At 43.7% G+C, this 22,253-nt stretch overlaps 1 protein-coding gene across 3 annotated transcripts in view; it reads left to right on the top strand.

Moving 5' to 3' along the window:
* LOC129822717 (cadherin-7-like) overlaps nt 1-22,253 on the top strand; it is a 159,881-nt gene that overhangs the window by 75,352 nt on the left and 62,276 nt on the right. For all 3 annotated transcript variants that reach the window (XM_055881043.1, XM_055881042.1, XM_055881045.1), the window contains exons 5-9: nt 9,178-9,345; nt 11,482-11,666; nt 14,414-14,667; nt 15,893-16,029; nt 21,500-21,621. In XM_055881043.1, coding sequence (XP_055737018.1) covers nt 9,178-9,345; nt 11,482-11,666; nt 14,414-14,667; nt 15,893-16,029; nt 21,500-21,621 — 866 coding nt within the window. The remainder of the gene's footprint in view (nt 1-9,177; nt 9,346-11,481; nt 11,667-14,413; nt 14,668-15,892; nt 16,030-21,499; nt 21,622-22,253) is intronic.

Genomic DNA, 22,253 nt, shown 5'->3' with positions numbered 1-22,253 from the left:
CTTCAGAAAAAGCAAATGGAACCTGAGCTACCTCTCATGTGAATGCGCATGACCAGATCCTGGCACTCTGCCAGACTGACTCAATCCCCTCTCATTCAGCCCCCCTTTACAGTAGAAGCCTCAAACAAGTTTCTAAATATGGTTGACATCTAGTGGAAGCCTTAGGAAGTGCAACATGACTAATATCCCACTGTATCTTCAATAGGGGCTGAGTCGTAAATCGACCAACCTCAGATTTCCCACTTCCTGGTTGGATTTTTTCTCAGGTTTTTGCCTGCCATTAGTGTTCTGTTATACTCACAGACATCATTCAAACAGTTTTAGAAACTTAAGAGTGTTTTCTATCCAAATATATATATTATATATTAGCATATTTTAGCAACTGGGACTGAGGAGCAGGCAGTTTACTCTGGGTACCCCTGGGCACCTCTGGGCACCTTATTCATCAAAGCTATTCAATACTGCCCCCAGCCATTTAACGTATCATACTAAGTCAAGGTGGCGAATGATGACTCAGCTGATACTAGTTCCGTCTGGGTATCTTTCACAGTATGAGTGTAATGAACACAATGGGAGACAGAGAGCTGGTTTCAAGCGCAGGGTGCAGCAGGTGTTTATTGTAAAGGACCACAGGAGGAGGCAGGTAGCTGGGTCCAGGGGCAGGCAGAAGGTGTTGGTTCAGTTTTTCTGTGCTCTGTTTTTTACTTAACAAATAAGGAACACTCAAAATGTGCACTTATGAATCATAACAATTTTAATCAAAATACAGCTGTAGACAGAAGTCAAAGATCAAACATCACACATACAACGGATGTCTCTCCTGAGTTCTGCAAAATAGGAAAAGTCCCAAGTTGCTTTTATCATGCTTGTAGTCAACCCCCTGTAATGTAACTGTCCACGTCATTACCTTCTACTCATGAGACCAAGCCCATGCATCCACAGCTATACAAACATAGTTTCAGCGTTATCTAAAGGCTTAGCAGTAAATGTTCACTCCCCAAGTTGATTTATAGTGGTATGTCTAACTAGTCTCTTATCTCTTTCCCCTGCATGGTTCTGTGGTTATCTTTGAGGTGCTTTTCTCACAGACCGTTTCTTTATAAGAGGCAGAGACTAGAAAATAACTGTGAAACAATTTTAAACCTTATAATATACATATATTGTTAATCTGTAGTCTAGGACCCTATAAATGTGGAGGAGGAGGGTCCCATAGCCCCCCCCCCTTCTATTAATACAACCTAAGCATAATCAATTATTATAATATATCAAACATTTGGTGCAGCCCCTATCATGACCCCAATTTGACCCCATCAAAGGTCATACACAGGGGTCCAAAAAGGCAACAGTACAGGCAGGGAAAAGTCTAGTAATGTCGTCCAGGAGATCAGGCAATAGGTTGATAACAGGAAATCCGATAGGCAAAGGTACAGACAGGGAATAGGCAAAAGGCATCATTATTGAGGCAGGCAAAAACTATCATACACGGGAGGAGTAAATTACAGGAAAAACAGAGCTCCGTATAGAGGTGTGTCACAAAACAAACAATACCTCACAATGATGGGGTGCAAAGAACTGAACTAAATAGTGTAAGATAATGACATACAGGTGTGTGAACAGCTGATCAGAATTCAGGTGATTGGGATCTGGAGAGTGAGCTGCGTTCAGGGGATCTATGTGTTTGAGAGTGTGAGTTGGAAGCAGACGTTACAATGAGTGAGATCAATTTTTATTCAAATATGTATCTGTGCTCTGGGTTGGAATCTTTCAAAAGATAAGAGTTAGATGTAGAGTATGCCTAGAAGGTGGCTTTTCATGGACAAACTAAAAGTCGACCACCTGGCTCGGAAGTTGTACAATTCCCAGTGTACTGTATATGGCCTGTTTTTATCTAACATGGATCAATTGGGTGTAAGTGGACCCCTCTGGCCTACCACTCTTGTTTAAGTTTCCATCACCTTCATCGTTACCTCTCATAACTACACAGATGGTAGGCCAGAGGGGTTCCTATCCTAACATTAGCCAACTTTTTTATAACAGCTTTCTTCTTCAGAAAGCTTTATGACTGTTTTGTTCTTTCAAGTTAGAACTTTGTTTCTTTGTCTCTGTGATGTCCCTAGAATTTATAAGCAAACAGCTGGAGGTAGTGCTTTCTCCCGTTTTATTAAACTAGGCAAGTCAGTTAACAACAAATTCTTACGCTGGGCCAATTGTGCCCTATGAGACTCCCAATCACGGCCGGATGTGATGCAGCCAGGATTCGAGCCAGGGACCACAGTGATGACTCTTGCTCTGAGATGCAGTGCCTTAGACCGCTACACTACTCAGGAGCCAGAGTGGCGCAGCTCCTATAGAGCTACATTTTTATGGAATGGTCTGCCTATTCATGTGAGAGACGCAGACTCAGTCTCGACCTTTAAGTTTTTACTGAAGACTCATCTCTTTAGTAGGTCCTATGTTTGAGTGTGGTCTGGCACAGGGGTGCGAAGGTGAATGGAAAGGCACTGGAGTGACGAAACACCCTTGCTGTCTCTGCCTGGTCTGTTCCCCTCTCCATTGGGATTCTCTGCCTCTGACCTTATTTCGGAGGCTGAATCACTGGCTTACTAGTGCTCTTCCATGCCGTCCCTAGGAGGGGTGCGTCACTTGAGTGGGTTGAGTCCCTGACCTGATCTTCCTGTCCGGTTTGTTGCCCCCTCGGGCTCGTGCGGTGGAGGAGATCTTCGAGGGCTATACTCAGCCTTGTCTCAGGGTAGTAGGTTGGTGGTCTGTTGATATCCCTCTGGTGGTGTGAGGGCTGTGCTTTGGCAACGTGGGTGGGATTATTTCCTGCCTGGTTGGCCCTGTCCGGGGGGTTCGTCGGACGGGGCCACCATGTCTCCCGACCCTCCCTGTCTCAGCCTCCAGTATCTATGCTGCAATAGTCTATGTGTCGGGGGGCTAGGGTCAGTCTGATAAATCTGGTGTTATTCTCCTGTCTTATCTGGTGTCCTGTATGAATTTAAGTATGCTCCCTCTAATTCTCTCTCTCTCCCTCCCGGAGGACCTGAGCCCTTGGACCATGCCTCAGGACTTCCTGGCTGTCCCCAGTCCACCTGGTCATGCTGCTACTCCAGTTTATACTCTTCTGCCTGCGGCTATGGAACCCTGACCTGTTCATCGGGAGTGCTACCTTGTCCCAGACCTGCTGTTTTCAAATCTCTCTACTACAGTTTTTCCTAGACACTGTGCTTCTACATCAACATTGCTTGCTGTTTGGGGTTTTAGGCTGGGTTTCTGTACAGCACTTTGTGACATCTGCTGATGTAAAAAGGGCTTTATAAATCATTTTGATTGATTGAAAGAACAAGGAATGTTTTGTTCATTTTGTACCTAGCCTGGTTTGAGGGACCTCTGTTGGATTGATGGCTTGAAGCTAGCTCTCTCGTGCATGTCAGCAAACAGGGTTCACTGGTGTCACAGCAGCTGACACTGGAGCGCTGTTAATGCTCTTTAATTAGCTACAGGGTTACACGGTGGGAGAAACTAGCATCAAACCTGATGAATCGATGAATAAGTGGATGGATTGGAGGAAAGGGGGATACAGCTAGGATATAGGAGCAGATGGATCGATCCGATCCACACATCCACACATACAGTAGCTCCATAGACAGATACTTTGATGAACATGAGTTAAAAATAAATCAGCTTCTCGACTGGTATGTTGATTCCTCGTCTTAAACAGGGAACTAAAGCATTGAAGAAGAGGCAGCTGTGGTTCTCCCATTAGGAAAACTTCACCCACTATTTATTAGTTTGTTCTGTATGGATATTGACAACTACTTGGCTTTATTGACCATCATTATGGCGTAGCGAGAGCATGGCAGAGGCCTCAGATAAAGAGGCGGACAGCGGCATATAATTTCACTAATTGAGCCATTTACTTAGACTGGCCAATAACACTTTTCAGCCTGAGGGCTTTAATGGCATTGATAAAGAAAGACAGAGAGAAAAGAAAACACTTAACAGAGTCTTTGATTTGTAAGCATGACAAAGGTTTAGGCAGTTGGTCTAAATACCTCAACAATGTTTTTCTTCAGTGATCCCAGGCTTCATTTGTGAAATGTATGCATCCTTTTGTCAAGTCTACAAGATCTGTTCACAATGTCGCTATGAGAGTATATGCTTGTAGGTAGTCAGCGGCAATGTTCCCTCTTTTTTTTCCAGCACTGAGCAAATTTCAGGTCTGCTGAGCGCAAACTTCAACTTTGTGAAAATGCTTTGCAACTTCCAGCTGGCTTTTACTGTGAATACTGAGGCTCTACCTGCTTTTTAATTATTTATTTTTACAGTGGCCATGTTGTCTTCTGTGGCTAATTGATCATAATATAGGCTACTCTGGCCTACCATCAAAACAATGGAGAAATGCATCCCATAACATTTTAACATGGAAATAGCTGTTCTATCATCAGCCTAGAAGCAGCCAATGTGTGGTGTTTAATGTAGGCCTACATTCCATAAAACACCTTCAGACAAGGAGGTGACTGAAAATGTTGCTGTGTTTTTTGACGCAAGAAACCACTTTACAAAATAAAAAGCATTATTATTCCCATTCCATTATTACAGAGAATCGACAAATTATGCTACCCTCTGCCTATTTGCTACCTAGCTTATTCAAGCCTGTCTCAAAATACAACACTAACCCTTTAGGACAAAAAAAAAGCTTTTTACCTGACTCACTTTTCACATTTGCCTAGAAATGTACACATTTTGTGCTCGTAGGAAGCAATCACTCCCCTATTGCTGACTACAAATTATCTATAACTAGGCTAATAACTCTAAGTAGCAATGGATATGAACAAATTGTGCACAAGTGGCTACTTGCAGCTCTCGCTTTGATCTCAAAACAAGCACATCTACTCGCAATCGCTCATGCTCTCATCACAGTAAAGTTCAAAGTAAATGGGACAGATCCATATATGGCAATGCTCTATTTGCATATAGGCCTAATGCAGCTCTGATTGTCTATGTCACACAGGTCTGTGTAGAGTACGGGCTGAGTAGTGCATGTAAATGCAATAGAATCCTACTCCGATGCGCTCTGCCTACAACAACATCTCTTGCATAGTTCGTTTTGTTTCTGCATGGTGCATTAAAAGTGGCTAATTTTGGATTCATTTGATCCCAATGGCCACAGCAAAGGTCAATGTTGATAGTGTCAACAGGGAAAACTCTTGAACAGCGGTCACCAACCATTTCTGAGTCAAGATCACTCCCTGAGTCAAAATGTAAGCCGAGATCTAGCGTAATGTAAGCCGAGATTTTTTTATTTTTTATACATAACTTAAAAAATGTAAGTCTATGCAACATTAACCAGATAAAAACAGCACTGTAGCAATGAGGTTTGTGGTGTAAGTTATAGCCCTAATTCATTATCACCACATAATGGCTTTTCTTGAATTGCCCTGCTACTGCATTGTTGTTTGGGACATTTAAAAATTATATAAAAAATTTGAGGTAGGCTATATGATCACACCGGTAATAGATCTGTTGTTGTATTAATTGTGAGGCACGGCTGAATGAGCATTGAAAAAATGTGCTTTTTATTTTTATTTTACTGGGCTGATGGTGCCTGCATTTGATGGTCAGTCTCTGCGGAGGGAGAGAGCAGCAGACTGAGGGTCCGCCTCTCAACATCCCTTTCCCTTTCTTCCACTAACACTGACCATAAGGATCAAGTTGCACCGCATTATTTCTGCCTCATGCTCAAATTCATGTTGTTATTCCTATGAACAGAGAAAGTGAAATATTCCTTCATATTAAAAAAGACCCAAGCCGCTAATAATAGCAACGCAAGCCTATAGATACGCTTTCCTACTCATTAATTACTGCTGCAGTGCTTGTTGTAGGGTTGAGTGGAAATAGGAACAACACACATTTATGGCTTATAGACGTGTTGACTAAGTATTTACACATGAACTCAGTCATAAAAACAGCAGCTCCTTGCTGTGTTTGATGACAGACTCCTTCTAGTCATGGTTTTAAACATTTTGAAATATCACAGTATCAATTTTGCTGTAGCTTTCTTTTATGCCTGCTACATTACTGCAGGCACGGTAATCTGAGCCATCCGATTGGCCAGCGGTAGATTTATAGTGCGCTTGATTTTCTCTCTGGGCCCTCCGGGAAGGCAGGGTTTGTACCTTCAGACACATGAAATGGTACAAAATGGCAACAGTTCGCCTAACCGGCACATAGGGCAGCGGCATCGGGTGCATCTATGGCAACGAATAACAAAAATAGGAACACATGGATATGAATGCCTTGGGGAACGACCAGTCGATCGCAATCGACAGGTGACCACTGTTCTAGAAAAAATTAGGGAAATTCAATATCGTGTTTCTCTCTCCGGGCTACTGCTCTCACACGCACGTGCGCAGTTTAGAGGGAACATTGGTCAGCAGGTGTAGGGGTACAGACAGGTAAATAAGCTTCTAAAGCTTTTTCCAAAGACAATATAATAAATGTATATTATTTACATTAGACAGGTGGATCTCTATGCATGACTTCTAATCCATGCATACATACTTAGCCTAATTAACCTCATTGGATGCAGTTACCTCCTTGCTGTTGTAAAGACAGCAAGGACAATTCTCATGTTTTATTTACTACAAAAGAGAGATTAGAAAGTTTAGTGTCCAAATATCAAATCAAATCAAATGTATTTATATAGTCCTTCTTACATCAGCTGATATCTCAAAGTGCTGTACAGAAACCCAGCCTAAAACCCCAAACAGGCTAGGAAAAACTCCCTAGAAAGGCAAAAACCTAGGAAGAAACCTAGAGAGGAACCAGGCTATGAGGTGTGGCCAGTCCTCTTCTGGCTGTGCCGGGTGGAGATTATAACAGAACAGGGCCAAGATGTTAAAATGTTCATAAATGACCAGCATGGTCAAATAATAATAATCACAGTAGTTGTCGAGGGTGCAACAAGTCAGCACCTTAGGAGTAAATGTCAGTTGGCTTTTCATAGCCGATCATTAAGAGTATCTCCTACCGCTCCTGCTGTCTCGAGAGAGTTGAAAACAACAGGTCTGGGACAGGTAGCACGTCCAGTGAACAGGTCAGGGTTCCATAGCTGCAGGCAGAACAGTTGAAACTGGAGCAGCAGCATGTGCTCGGGTCCTCCGAGAGAGAGAAAGAAAGAAAGAGAGAAAGAGAGAGCGAATTAGAGAGAGCATACTTAAATTCACACAGGACACCGGATAAGACAGGAGAAGTACTCTAGATACACTGCTCAAAAAAATAAAGGGAACACTTAAACAACACAATATAACTCCAAGTCAATCACACTTCTGTGAAATCAAACTGTCCACTTAGGAAGCAACACTGATTGACAATAAATTTCACATGCTGTTGTGCAAATGGATAGACAAAAGGTGGAAATTATAGGCAATTATAGGCATTATTCTGCCACAGCTCGCATTGATGTGCCATCCTGGATGAACTGCACTACCTGAGCCACTTGTGTGGGTTGTAGACTCCGTCTCATGCTACCACTAGAGTGAGAGCACCGCCAGCATTCAAAAGTGACCAAAACATCAGCCAGGAAGCATAGGAACTGAGAAGTGGTCTGTGGTCACCACCTGCAGAATCACTCCTTTTTTGGGGGTGTCTTGCTAATTGCCTATAATTTCCACCTTTTGTCTATTCCATTTGCACAACAGCATGTGAAATGTATTGTCAATCAGTGTTGCTTCCTAAGTGGACAGTTTGATTTCACAGAAGTGTGATTGACTTGGAGTTACATTGTGTTGTTTAAGTGTTCCCTTTATTTTTTTGAGCAGTGTATAACAGACTGACCCTAGCCCCCCGACACATAAACTATTGCAGCATAAATACTGGAGGCTGAGACAGGAGGGGTCAGGAGACACTGTGGCTCCATCCGATGATACCCCCGGACAGGTCCAAACAGGCAGGATATAACCCCACCCACTTTGCCAAAGCACAGCCCCCACACCACTAGAGGGATAACTTCAACCACCAACTTACCATCCTGAGACAAGGCCGAGTATAGCCCTCGAAGATCTCCGCCACAGCACAACCCAAAGGGGTTCGCCAATCCAGACAGGAAGATCATGTCAGTGACTCAACCCACTCAAGTGACGCACCCCTCCTAGGGACGGCATGGAAGACCACCAGTAAGCCAGTGACTCAGCCCCTGTAATAGGATTAGAGGCAGAGAATCGCAGTGGAGAGAGGGGAACCGGTCAGGCAGAGACAGCAAGGGCGGTTCGTTGCTCCAGAGCCTTTTCATTCACGTTCACACTCCTGGGCCAGACTAAACTCAATCATATGACCCACTGAAGAGATGAGTCTTCAGTAAAGACTTAAAGGTTGAGACCGAGTCTGCGTCTTTCACATTATTTAAGCAAATCAATGTCCGGACCATACATGTCAAAAATGCCCTACAAGAGAGTTAGAGCAAGGAAACGTACGTGATCCAATTTTTCAGGAGCTTTCAGGAGCTCCATGTTCTGTTGGAATCCCCAATAAATGCCTTTTAATAAATGAAACTGAGTTACGTGCTGTAAGTCATTAACTATGAATGCAACAGTAATTGCCTTGGAAGAATTAGGACTTTTTTTCCATTCAAGATTTGTGGTAATTTTGTGGGATTATTATTATCATTTTTACAGTCAGGAGATAAAATGCTGATTTCAAATTTCATTAGTTGGTGTATTCCTTCAAAAGCAAAGTAACTGCACTGGGCCACGGGCCTTTGATTCAGACTAAAATTTACTCAGGACCTTGCAGAGATACTGTATAAAGTTGACCACAGTAGTGTTTTCACTTTAGTGTCAGGATTGGACACTTGGTGCAAAAATGAAAGATAATATTGCATGTTTGACACTTTGAGTCCATGTAAATTCTGTATGATTAATAGATTATGACAGAGTAGTACAGGCAGGTAATACATTCCTTGACAACACAGGTACAGCTGAGCAAACTATGCTTTCACCCCTTAGCTCTCTGTACAAAAATGTCCCATCATCCCCGATCTCTCTCTCTCCTCTCTTGTCACCCCTCTCTCTATTCACTCCTGTCCTTCCCTCCTCTCTCTCCACTCTTGTCATGCATTTCTCTTCTTTCCTGTCATTCTTCTCTCTATCTCTGAATCGCCCTCTTTCTCCTCTCCAGGCATCATCCGGACAGCGCTGCCCAACATGGACCGAGAGGTGAAAGACCAATACATTTTGGTCATCCAGGCCAAAGACATGGTGGGCCAGATGGGCGGCCTTTCAGGCACAACCTCTGTCACGATCACTCTCACTGACGTCAACGACAACCCGCCACACTTCTCTCGTAGTAAGACTGAGTCCTTTATGCTCTGTGCGTCACTGACACTGTGTCTCTCTCCCTCGCAGACAATTCCCTGAACCCCTCCATTCACTGTCATCTCAGTCTCACTATAGTGTCGGTTTGACATGAATCTCTAAAATCACTCTCATTCACAATGACAGTTTTGGGGAGAAAGCTTTGAGTGAAAATGTAGGCTATACTTTATATTGCACATTCATTTAACCACAGTACCCCTTTCATGCATATGTGTAATTTCGCTGAACTTTGTGTATCTCTCGATCTGATCATCAGGGTGTTCACAGCACATGTATTACTTCTTTGATCTAAGGCTTCAAATGTAGGATACCCTAGGAGGTATAAACCTAAAAAATGTTTGTCAACAGCCTATTTCACAGCCCACTAATGGGTTCCAGGCCAGGCGTTGGGATTCAAAGGCGTGAGGTGCTTCTCATGATAATCTGTGGCCCCGGCAATTGCTTTACCGCTGATAGTCCCACCGACCGGCCGCTTTAACCAAGCACTGTTGTCCTAGGAAGAAAGAGGCTTTGGGACCAGGCTTGGTAAAAAGCCCCCCCCCCCCCCCCCTGTATCCCCCTCACCCCCCACCCAAGGTCATGGATCAGAATTAATAGAGTATTACACAGCACCACAGCTTAAGGAGTCTAGAAACATTAGACATTGGAAGATTGGAGGGGAGGCTGGAGGAAGGTGGCAAAGAGGGGCATACACTGTATGAGGGAAGGGGAGGAAAGCCTTTTTGTCTTTTAAGGGGCCTCTATTCCATGGCAAATTAATAAGCCATTACAAAGATTACACGACAGCAAACAATGTTAGGAGGGCAATGTCGGGAGCCACTGGGGTGAGGAACATGGAAGGTCTGGTAATGAGCTCTGCCATAGTGATTGGTGAAATTATGATTGTGAAAATGATTCCCGCCTTTTATGCTTTAAGTCGGAGAAGTGCCGACAAAGACTTTGGGGAAACAATGGGAGAGTTTGCATGTAATAGAATCTTCCAGTAGACATTTCATCCCACCAGAACACAGAGTTGAAGTCGGAAGTTTACATACACTTAGGTTGGAGTCATTAGAACTTGTTTTTCAACCACTCCACACATTTCTTGTTAACAACTGGTGCACTTCACAAAATAGATGGCTTCATGAGGATGGAGAATATGTGGATATATTGAAGCAACGTCTCAAGACATCAGTCAGGAAGTTAAAGCTTGGTCGCAAATGGGTCTTCCAAATGGACAATGACCCCAAGCATACTTCCAAAGTTGTGGCAAAATGGCTTAAGGACAACAAAGTCAAGGTATTGGAGTAGCCATCACAAAGCCCTGACCTCAATCCCATAGAAAATTTGTGGGCAGAACTGAAAAAGCGTGTGCGAGCAAGGAGGCCTATAAACCTGACTCAGTTACACTAGCTCTGTCAGGAGGAATGGGCCAAAATTCACCCAATTTGTTGTGGGAAGCTTGCGGAAAGCTACCGGAAACGTTTGACCCAAGTTAAACAATTTAAAGCCAATGCTACCAAATACTACTTGAGTGTATGTAAACTTCTGACTCACTGGGAATGTAATGAAAGAAATAAAAGCCGAAATAAATTATTCTTTCTGCTGTTATTCTGACATTTCACATTCTTAAAATAAAGTGGTGATCCTAACTGACCTAAGACAGGGAATTTTTACTAGGATTAAATGTCAGGAATTGTGAAAAACTGAGTTTAAATGTATTTGGCCAAGGTGTAACTTCCGACTTCAACTATATTACGCACGGATCGGGGACACTTCCATACACTTTGGTCAAGAGATATTATGTTTCATGTAGCGTGGAGTGGTCAGAATGTGTAATACATTTTCATGTGAATACAAACAGCTCCATTGTTCTAAAAGTTGTATGTTCAAGAAAAAAATATTTGCCCTTACCATCATACATGTATTAAATATAAAACTACTCATTAAATATAATTTTTCACTATTTCCTCTTTAAATTGAGAAAAAAAACAAATCCATTAATTTGCTGTTTTACCATTCATTGTGAGAGAGGGAAATCACAGGCAGCTGGGGGGCAATATAAATATGAGCTGCTAAGGAGTAAGGAAACCACCTCATCTCTAACCACTACTCCTCTATCCTCCAGAGAACTATCAGTACACTGTGCTGGAGTCCTTGCCTGTGGCATCCGTGGTGGCCAGGGTCAAGGCTGTGGATGCAGACATAGGCCCCAATGCAGAGATGGAGTATAGGATCATGGAGGACGGACCTGGGTTGTTCAACATCACTACAGATGAGGACACGCAAGAGGGTGTCATCACCCTTCAAAAGGTAAACATGCAGAGATTTTGTATCCGTCCAAAAATTGTTTTTCTATGGAGCTCATACATTGAGATGGACAATGTCTTTTTTTTTTTACGCATGCAACACTTCTGACAAAAACGGATAGTGACGAATGCATATTTTTCATCCGTTTCCATCGATCTCTGTCTGGCCATGGCCTTGCACTGTTCAAAGATGATGACTCACTCTGAGAATGTGATGGGATGCAGAGTTGTGTAATATTAATGCTTTGATGTCTAGCTTCAATTGCATTATAAGCATACTTTTTTTTCAGTTGACCAAATATAATGGCTTTTATTTTATAGCCTATCGCACTCATAGACTTTACTTTCTTTTTACTTAGTGGTCGAAATGTAATATTACTGCTATGTCAATAGTTTATTTACTTGTAGGCTATTTTAGTGTTTTTTAAGGTTTAAAAAGATATCCCCAGGCCACTCAAGAATTTGAGAATGGCCTCCATGAGACTTTGTAGGTGTGAGAGCTATTGTTGGACCCAAGCCAGTTGTCACAGGGTTCAATCTGATATTTTGTTTGTTTTCACCATCACCAGTCATAGACGAGAACCACAGAGTGGAAAGTCATACAGACAATAAACACAGACAATAAATGTGTCACATCAATATCCTTTATTATAAGGGCTACAACTGTGAGTCAATAAGTCAAAAATATGACGATATATCTTCTAAACACTCACATTTTTAAATGCCTCTCAACGTGATGTGTTGCCTTTTCTTGCAATCAATAGATTGCTTTCACACTACACAGTATGTCAATATAAACATGTCTGGATTAAATATGTATTTGTGAGAGTCTGATTATGTGCAAGGTTGGATAGGGTTGTTGTATTTCTTCAATATACTGGTGTACCACGAGGCCATGTTGGCATGTGCGATGCGCATACAAATACAGTATCTTTACGGCTTTGCCCTCCCCATTTATAGCAAATGTGGCCAGTGCTTATAAACTAGCCAATCAGGACATGCTTTACCTTAAATGGAAAGTCACTCTGTCGATATCTGGAATCTGGCTGACCTATACTCTCAAGCTACAGTTTAAATCGGAAGTTTACATACACCTTGGCCAAATACATTTAAACTCAGTTTTTCACAATTCCCGACATTTAATCCTAGCAAAAAATCCCTGTTTTAGGTCAGTTAGGATCACCACTTTATTTTAAGAATGTGAAATGTCAGAATAATTGTAGAGAGAATGATTTATTTCAGCTTTTATTTCTTTCATCACATTCCCAGTGGGTCAGAAGATTACATACACTCAATTAGTATTTGGTAGCATTGCCTTTAAATTGTTTAACTTGGGTCAAACGTTTTGGGTAGCCTTCCACAAGCTTCCCACAATAAATTGGGTGAATTTTGGCCCATTTCTCCTGACAGAGCTGTTGTAACTGAGTCAGGTTTGTAGGCCTCCTTGCTCGCACACACTTTTTCAATTCCGCCCACAAATTTTCTATGGGATTGAGGTCAGGGCTTTGTGATGGCCACTCCAATATCTTGACTTTGTTGTCCTTAAGCCATTTTGCCACAACTTTGGAAGTATGTTTGGGGTCACTGTCCATTTGGAAGACCCATTTGCGACCAAGCTTTAACTTCCTGTCTGATGTCTTGAGACGTTGCTTCAATATCTCCACATCATTTTCCTACCTCATGATGCCATCTATTTTCTGAAGTGCACCAGTCCCTCCTGCAGCAAAGTATCCCCACAACATAATGTTGCCACCCCCGTGCTTCATGGATGGGATGGTGTTCTTCGGCTTTTCCCAACAAACATAACGATGGTCATTATGGCCAAATAGTTCTGTTTTTGTTTTCATCAGACTAGAGGACATTTCTTCAAAAAGTTCGATCTTTGTCCCCATGTGCAGTTGCAAACCATAGTCTCGCTTTTTTATGGCGATTTTGGAGCAGTGGCTTCCTTGCTGAGCGGCATTTCAGGTTATGTCGATATAGGCCTCGTTTTGCTGTGGATATAGATACATTTGTAGCTGTTTCCTCTAGAATCTTCACAAGGTCCTTTGCTGTTGTTCTGGGATTTATTTGCACTTTTCACACCAAAGTACATTCATCTCTAGGAGACAGAACTGAGCTCCTTCCTGAGTGATATGACAGCTGCGTGGTCCCATGGTGTTTATACTTGCGTACTATTGTTTGTACAGATGAACATGGTACCTTCAGGCGTTTGGAAATTGCTCCCAAGGATGAACCAGACTTGTGGAGGTCTACAATTTTTTGTCTGAGGTCTTGGCTGATTCCTTTAGATTTTTCCATGATGTCAAGCAAAGAGGTAGGCCTTGAAATATGTCCACAGGTACACCTCCTATTGACTCAAATTATGTCAATTAGCCTATCAGAAGCTTCTAAAGCCATGACATCAATTTCTGGAATTTTCCAAGCTGTTTAAAGGCACAGTCAACTTAGTGTATGTAAACGTCTGACCCACTGGAATTGTGATACAGTGAAATAATCCGTCTGTAAACAATTGTTGGAAAAATGACTTGTGGCATGCACAAAGTAGATGTCCTAACCGACTTGCCTAAACTATAGTTTGTTAACAAGAAATGTGTGGAGTGGTTGAAAAATGAGTTTTAACGACTCCAATCTAAGTGTATGTAAACTTCTGACTTCAACTGTATGTTTTTTTTAATTAATATGAAATAGCTTTTCCTTTTCTTCCTTTTAATGTATATTTGTCTCTCTTTATTGGTCTTACTTGTTCAGCCGTTAGACTTTGAGACCAAGGACAGCTTTAATGTGCGAATCGAAGCCACCAATCGGAACATCGACCCTGCGTTTGTGCACCTGGGTTCGTTCAGCGACATAACGTCGGTCGAGGTGACGGTGGAGGACGTGAATGAGTCGCCTGTGTTCTCAACGCAGCTCAGCAGGATGGTGGTCTCTGAGGATGCCAGAGTTGGCACCTCTATCGGGAGAGTCGCCGCGCACGATCCGGACTCCTCCAACAGTGCTATCAGGTAGAGCTCATCTCTCCAGTTATGACACACCATCACAGCCAATCTCTCGGTTGTCCCAGCCAATTTATGAAGTGGCACCTGTTTCCTAAAACAACTATACCCAGCTTGGCCCTATTCAACATAGTAGTGAATTCCAAGTCATTTCAACAGTTTTTTTCAACATGTTGCTACACCGTCAGGTTGACAGGAGGTCCAAACGCCTTTTAGAGTAGGACTGTAAATACACGTTCACCTTCTCACATCTCAGTAGCGACACATTTAAGCACCATCTACACAACACACTTAAACCACTGACACGATGAGTTCTATACTCCCTCTGTGACTGTGTGACACGCACTAAAGCCAGATGGTGTTGTGGTTTTCGAGGGAATGCAACATTTGCAAAAGTGAAATGTCATCAACAAGTGAAGGGCAATCCCCCAGAAGGGTCAACAGCCTGTACCAGCTACATGGCTTTTTTTTGTTATATATTTTTTTCCATGGCAACCACTCATAAACGCAATCTGCCCCATGTCACTCATGAGACTCCCTCCCATTATGTATTATTTGAAAATTAAAAGTGTTGTGTGGTGGTATTCATGCTAGGACCCTTAGGATTGTTAATCAGAAAATCGAATTACTCAGCCATTGTGAGTGTGGCGGCTCTCAGTGTCTTTAATAGCCTGGCATAAAATGGCCCTGCTAATGGTAACATTTAAATTATTGTGGAACTAAAGCAATCAATTATATTGAGTAAAATTACATTGAATAATTCCCTTTGGATTTAGGCTTATTGAAGTTGTCATTTTGCCCAGAAATATGAGCTGCTGTATAGGAATGGATAGTGTACGTTCTGTGTTCACAGTCAACTCATCTCAGTCTAACTTCTATCTTTAAAAAACAGTTATCGTCAAAATCTAAAAGTTAAAAGTTGATGTATAGATCTCTCATTCATAGTTCAACATGATTGTTTTAGCTAGCATTATAAAGGGATAATAAAACTACATAATTCCACATGATGACAGCTCAGTAATGGTCTGTACCAATGGACTGAATCCAAAAGCACTCTTAAATTGTTCATTTGGCACGTTTTGACGGTACAAAGTTCTTATTCGTCCAAAAGTGTTTCAGAGATACAGTTAATAATTTAAAATCAATAAGAACTTTCTACAAAAGGAAAATACCTCATCATAACTATGTCTGTCTGTCTGACTTACTGACTGTGGATCGGTGTGTCTGTCTCCAGGTACTCCATAGATAGAAACACAGACCTGGAGCGTTTCTTCAATGTGGATGCTCTGAGTGGGGTCATCAGTACTGCCAAGCCCCTGGACCGAGAGGTCAACTCTGTCCACAACCTCACCATACTCGCCATGGAGAGTCGTAAGAGCACACACACACAGCTTTCCACATCAGGCCTCAAAGTCAGACTAGTCAGGGTTTTATAAAGGCCCTGCATAAAGTATTGTAGTCCCCTCTGCGATGGAGCCGAATGTTAATTCTGACCTATAGCGGTCACTGCGACCTCTGGGTCTCCGTGAGTCATGGCGTGTGTGAGGAGCGAGCTGCTGACTAAGGGCAGGTGCAGGCGATGGTAAATCCGCTAGTGAACTATGCTAATGTGAGGAGAGGTGCCGTGATGCCTTTCACTCATCCCTCCACGGCTTCAAGGACAAAGGCGCTCGTTTATCCCCCTTTGCCCACTCTGCCCACGCAGACACAATGGACAGGAATCATCTCACAAGCTCCATTAAACAACATACTAGTTACTCTACTAAGTAACTATAATCAGTATGAGTTTAAAACCACAATGAAGATAAAATGTACATCAAATTGTCATTGTATCAGTCTTGCACTCAATGCACAAATAGTCACAAAACCAAACAATCTAACAATCTTCATCACTCATGTAAATGCATTGGGATTCAAGCACAAATATAAGCCTAACACGAATGATTCCGTGTTACTCTCAATAGAGTAACACACAGAAAACATTAATAATAACTGTGCAAATTGTCTGAACAGCCCTTCACTGAGGAGACATTGGCCTCTGACACACAGTCAGACTTCTATTCTCTTTACAGTGGAAAGCAGCAGCTATAGAATCAGATGTCCAGGCAGTCTCTCTCAGAGCCCAGGATGCCTTATTACGCTTTTTAGAGTAAAATGGGCTTTTTGTAACAAAAGAGGGGAGAGAAGCACTTCTTCATGCATTTGAGCCGCGGTCGGATGGCGCCCACATTTCATCCGCGCTCAGACTTTGCTCTGAAGACGCCAATGACAACAAGTCTGTGCCCCGGGGTGCCACGCATCCTTTTTATTACCAAATCAGCCGTCCCCAAATGTCAGCCAACACGTCATCTCTGCTGTCAGCGTGGCTGCCGACGCCAGGCTAAATCATTGTCCCATCCAGGCTTTCAGAAGCCAGCCTTTTATTCAGTGCTGCATTTGTGTCAGTACAGGATGGCCAGTGCTACTACACAGTCACTTAGGCTGTGTCTGAAATGGCACCCTATATTCTATATACTACACTACTTTTGACCAGAGGTGGACTCTATTAGTGGACGCTCCCCACATGAGGAAGGGGAGGACCATCCTCCTCAGTAAATTTCCAAAGTTATCCTTTTAAGATAAAACTATATTTAATATATTCACGTCACTTGTCATGACTTGCCCTTTGGGGAGGATCATAGGCGCCCCCCCCTCGCTCTCTCTCCACAGTTTTATGACGGTCATAAATACCTCCATGAAAACGCTCTCTCCGACTCTCAGAAATTGATGTTAAATTCCTTTGTTACCACAGAGAGACGTTGCGGTACGGTAACATCAAAAAGATTGAATAATTAAACAGTATGTCTTTAATCCAAACATTTGGAATGGTCCGTGGGTATTTAAAGAACAATCCTGTTGAATCTATTAATAATTTGCAATGTAACTAAGGACAGTAGAACAGCATAACTGTATCTCTGAATGTGCATAATTCTCAGTGATCAGATTCACATTCAAATGTTGGGGAACTGACATGATTAAATATGAAACTATTTGTGAGAAGATGTAATGTGATGTTAGCTTTCAAAATTTGAGTTTTTTTTTCTTCATATGAAGTCTTAACCAAGTGAGTGGCCACGCCCACGTGAGCACAGACATTACGAAAAAAGGAGGGAACGCCCCCTCCCCCCTAGGGACTTTTCATTTCAGTATGTAGTAATCAACGTGTAACCTATTCTGTTTGTGTTTATGTAATTCTGTGTGATTATTTAGTTAGTAATTAAATAATTGAGCCACTTTGTATATCGCTGATTCATGATTTATGCCAGGGTTCGTGCAGGTATCCAAGGATTTTGCGACATTCAGAATGAGGCTGTAACGGTCGTCGTATGGAGAAGGTGTGGACCAAAACACAGCGTGGGAAGTGTTCATGATTATTTATTTAGAAAACTATGAACACTGAGACAAAATAACAAAATGTAACAACACGAAACAGTTCTGTCTGGTGAAGACACAAAAACAGAAAACAACTACCCACAAATACAGGTGGGAAAAGGCAACCTAAGTATGGTTCTCAACCAGAGACAACGATAGACAGCTGCCTCTGATTGAGAACCACACCCGGCCAAACACAGAAATTTGAATCATAGAAAATGGAACATAGAATGCCCACCCAAATCACACCCTGACCAAACCAAAATAGAGACATAAAAAGGATCTCTACGGTCAGGGCGTGACAGTACCCCCCCCCCCCCCCCAAAGGTGCGGACTCCGGCCACAAAACCTGAACCTATGGGGGAGGGTCTGGGTGGGCATTTCACCGTGGTGGCGGCTCTGGTGCGGGACGTAGACCCGCACGTGGACCCTCGCCGCCGACCCCGGACTGGGGACCCTCGCCGCCGACCCCGGACTGGGGACCCTTGTAGCGGGCCCCGGACTGGGGACCCTCGTAGCGGGCCCCGGACTGGGGACCCTCGTAGCGGGCCCCGGACTGGGGACCCTCGTAGCGGGCCCCGGACTGAAAGGCGCCTCTGGAAGCTCCGGACTGAAGGGCGCCTCTGGAAGCTCCGGACTGAAGGGCGCCTCTGGAAGCTCCGGACTGAAGGGCGCCTCTGGAAGCTCCGGACTGAAGGGCGCCTCTGGAAGCTCCGGACTGAAGGGCGCCTCTGGAAGCTCCGGACTGAAGGGCGCCTCTGGAAGCTCCGGACTGAAGGGCGCCTCTGGAAGCTCCGGACTGAAAGGCGCCTCTGGAAGCTCCGGACTGAAGGGCGCCTCTGGAAGCTCCGCACCGAAGGGCGCCTGTGGAAGCTCCGCACCGAAGGGCGCCTGTGGAAGCTCCGGACCGAAGGGCGCCTCTGGAAGCTCCGGACCGAAGGGCGACTCTGGAGGCTCCGGGCTGGAGGCCGTCGCTGGAGGCTCCGGGCTGGAGGCCGTCGCTGGAGGCTCCGGGCTGGAGGGCGTCGCTGGAGGCTCTGGGCTGGAGGGCGTCACTGGAGGCTCCGGGCTGGGCGCAGGCACAAGACTCACCAGGCTGGGGAGACACACAAGAGACCTGGCTCTAGGAGCAGGCACAGGACTCACCAGGCTGAGGAGACATACCGGAGGCCTCTTCCTTGGCCGAGGCACCGGATACACTGGGCCGTTGAGGCGCACTGGCGGTCTCGAGCGCAGAGCTGTCACCACCCGTTCTGGCTGGATGCCCACTTCCACCCGGCAAATGCGGGACGCTGGAACCGAGCACACCGGCCTGTGAATGCTCGGCCGAGACACAGTGCGCATCACGCCATAGCACAGGGCCTGACCAGTCACATGCTCGCCACGGCAAGCACGGGGAGTTGGCTCAGGTCTCCATCCTGACTCTGCCACACTCCCCGTGAGCCCCCCCCCAATTTTTGGGGGGGCTGCCTCTCGGGCTTCCTTGCCAGCCGCGTTCGTCTGGCAGACTCCATCCTCCAGTATCCCTCTTTGCACTGCTCCGTAGAATCCCAGGCGGGCTCTGGCACTCTCCCTGGGTTGATCGACCACCTCTCTACCCCTCCCAGTTTGTCTCATACCCCTGGCCATGCTGCTCCTCCTTACCTCGCTGCTTGGTCCTTTGGTGGTGGGTAGTTCTGTAACGGTCGTCGTATGAAGAAGGTGTGGACCAAAGCGCAGCGTGGGAAGTGTTCATGATTGTTTATTAAAAAAACTGAACAATGAGACAAAATAACAAAATGTAACAACACGAAACAGTTCTGTCTTTTGAAGACACAAAAATAGAAAACAACTACCCACAAATACAGGTGGAAAAAGGCAACCTAAGTGTGGTTCTCAATCAGAGACAACGATAGACGGTTGCCTCTGATTGAGAACCACACCCGGCCAAACACACAGAAATACAAATCATAGAAAAAGGAACATAGAATGCCCACCCAAATCACACCCTGACCAAACCAAAATAGAGACATAAAAAGCTCTCTACGGTCAGGGCGTGACAGAGGCTAATAGAAGATAAACAATTAATGACTAATGTCAGATATATTTATATCTAAGAGTTAATTTGAAAACGCTAACTCTGTAAATAAACTTTTCCCCCAAGATTGCTGATGAGTTGATTGTTACAGGAGTAATTTAATCATCGTAATAATCAATTTGATAAAGCAATCGTCAACATTAATGATAGTTCAAAGACACGTACACCAAATAATTGATTAAAACACTGTTCTGCAATTAAGGTCTACAGTAGACTTAACAGCACTCTGTAGGGTAGCACCATGGTGTAGCCAGAGGACAACTAGTTTCTGTCCTCCTCCTGGATACATTGACTTCAGTACAAAACCTAGGAGGATCTTGGTTCTCACGCCCTTTCAGAGAATTAGACAGTAATTATGACAACTTCCTGAGGAGATCCTCCAACCCATTAGAGCTCTTGCGGCATAAATTGACATGTCCACCCAATCAAATAATTTGAAAATGAATCTAGTACTGAAAGCATAAGCTACAGCTAGCTAGCAGAGCATAACATGTGGTGAGTAGTTGTCTCAGAGAGAGACAGACAATAGTTGAAGAAATTAATTTGTTCAAAACTGTTAACAAATGAAGGTGAAGCAAGAGAGAGAGAGCTATATTTCAGTGATTTTTTTTGGTCCCTTTCCCGTTCACTTACTTAGCTATCAAATGCAGCTAGCTAGTTTAGCCTACTCAAACACCCAGCTCAAACAGAAAGGGATGCCATGTTAGCTAGCTGGCTATTGCTATACAACACTGGAACTTTTCCAAGTCAAGGTAAGCTTTTAGTTTTATAAATGTATTGCCACCGTGGTCTGCCGGTGTAACTGCTAAACTGCTTGTTGACTGTACTGCATGATTGTAGCGGGTTTACTAATGCGTTACTTCTAGTAGCTATATGTTGCATTGAGCATCCAATATGCTGTAATAGAAAAAAGGTCATGCTCATACATTTCTGGGGGGTCTTCCCTCATCTTCAACGATACTGACCGCCACTGCTCTAGATAGTGCACTATAAAGGGTATAGGATGCAATGTCGTACGCATCCCTAGCCATTTTCACCTAAGCTGTAGCTCCACTCCAATCGTAACTAGCTGCCTGATCATGTTGGCTGATCCCCACCAGAGCAACTAAGGATGCCAGCTGATGGTGAATGCCTTGGATATGTCATTAGAATGGGCACTTTTGGCCGCATTTTGCTCATTTCGCTCAACCTTTGTGATGAATTAAAAAAACATGAAAAAGATTGATAGTAGGGTAAGTGGATGAAGGTTAACAACGTTAAGTCAGTTAAGTACTGAAGGGAACCAGCTATGATTATAAAATCTTGTTCTCGCTCTCTCCTGTCTGTCTACTTCTCTCCCTCCCTCTTTTTCAGAGGATCCAACAAAGATTGGAAAAGGTTTTGTGGCCATCACAGTGCTGGACATCAATGACAACGCTCCGGTGTTTGCCATCGCGTATGAGACCCTCCTATGTGAGAATGCAGCTCCTGGACAGGTGAGAAACTGGAGATACATTATCTGATGGGGAAGGAAGTTATTGGTACTGCATTCACCAGCCTTGTTGATTCAGTTCACATTCAGATGTACCCACTGCTTATTTGCTCTTAAGCATCCCATTAGATGAGAACTTTTAACATTTAAGATATTGCCTTACCCACACTCACTGTTTGATTCCCATTAGCAACCTGAGAAACAAATGTAAATACATCTGCATCAGCCTCAGACTGTGTATCATCCCTTTTCAAAGCTTGAGGTCAAATCGAGGGAGACACATTTGTCAGATCCACATTTTTAGATCAAATTGCAGGCATTGTTGGTGTTTGTATCCTTCATTAGAGATGTTAGTCATTTCTGCTGCAGCTGCTAGCTGAATAATGAAAGTGTTTGAATTTGCCAGTGGCTTGGCTCTACAATATTATCACACACTAAAATGATATTTCATGCCGGGGCAGAGTGGGTGTCTGCCCGGGTCTGATTTCTCATTCGGTGTGTGTGTGTCTATGTGTGTGCATGTGTGTATAATTAGAGGATCAGTGTAGTGGGCACTAGAGAAAAAATGAATCACAACATGATGTAAACAAAACGGAAAAGGCTGGAATTTATATTGGCCTCAATGTTGCTAAATTA

The sequence above is a fragment of the Salvelinus fontinalis genome, chromosome 25, assembly GCF_029448725.1.
Source record: "Salvelinus fontinalis isolate EN_2023a chromosome 25, ASM2944872v1, whole genome shotgun sequence".
NCBI classification, from domain to species: Eukaryota; Metazoa; Chordata; class Actinopteri; order Salmoniformes; family Salmonidae; genus Salvelinus; species Salvelinus fontinalis.
The sequence above is the reverse complement of the archived record's forward strand: the minus strand, read 5'-3'. Positions and strand labels throughout refer to the sequence as shown.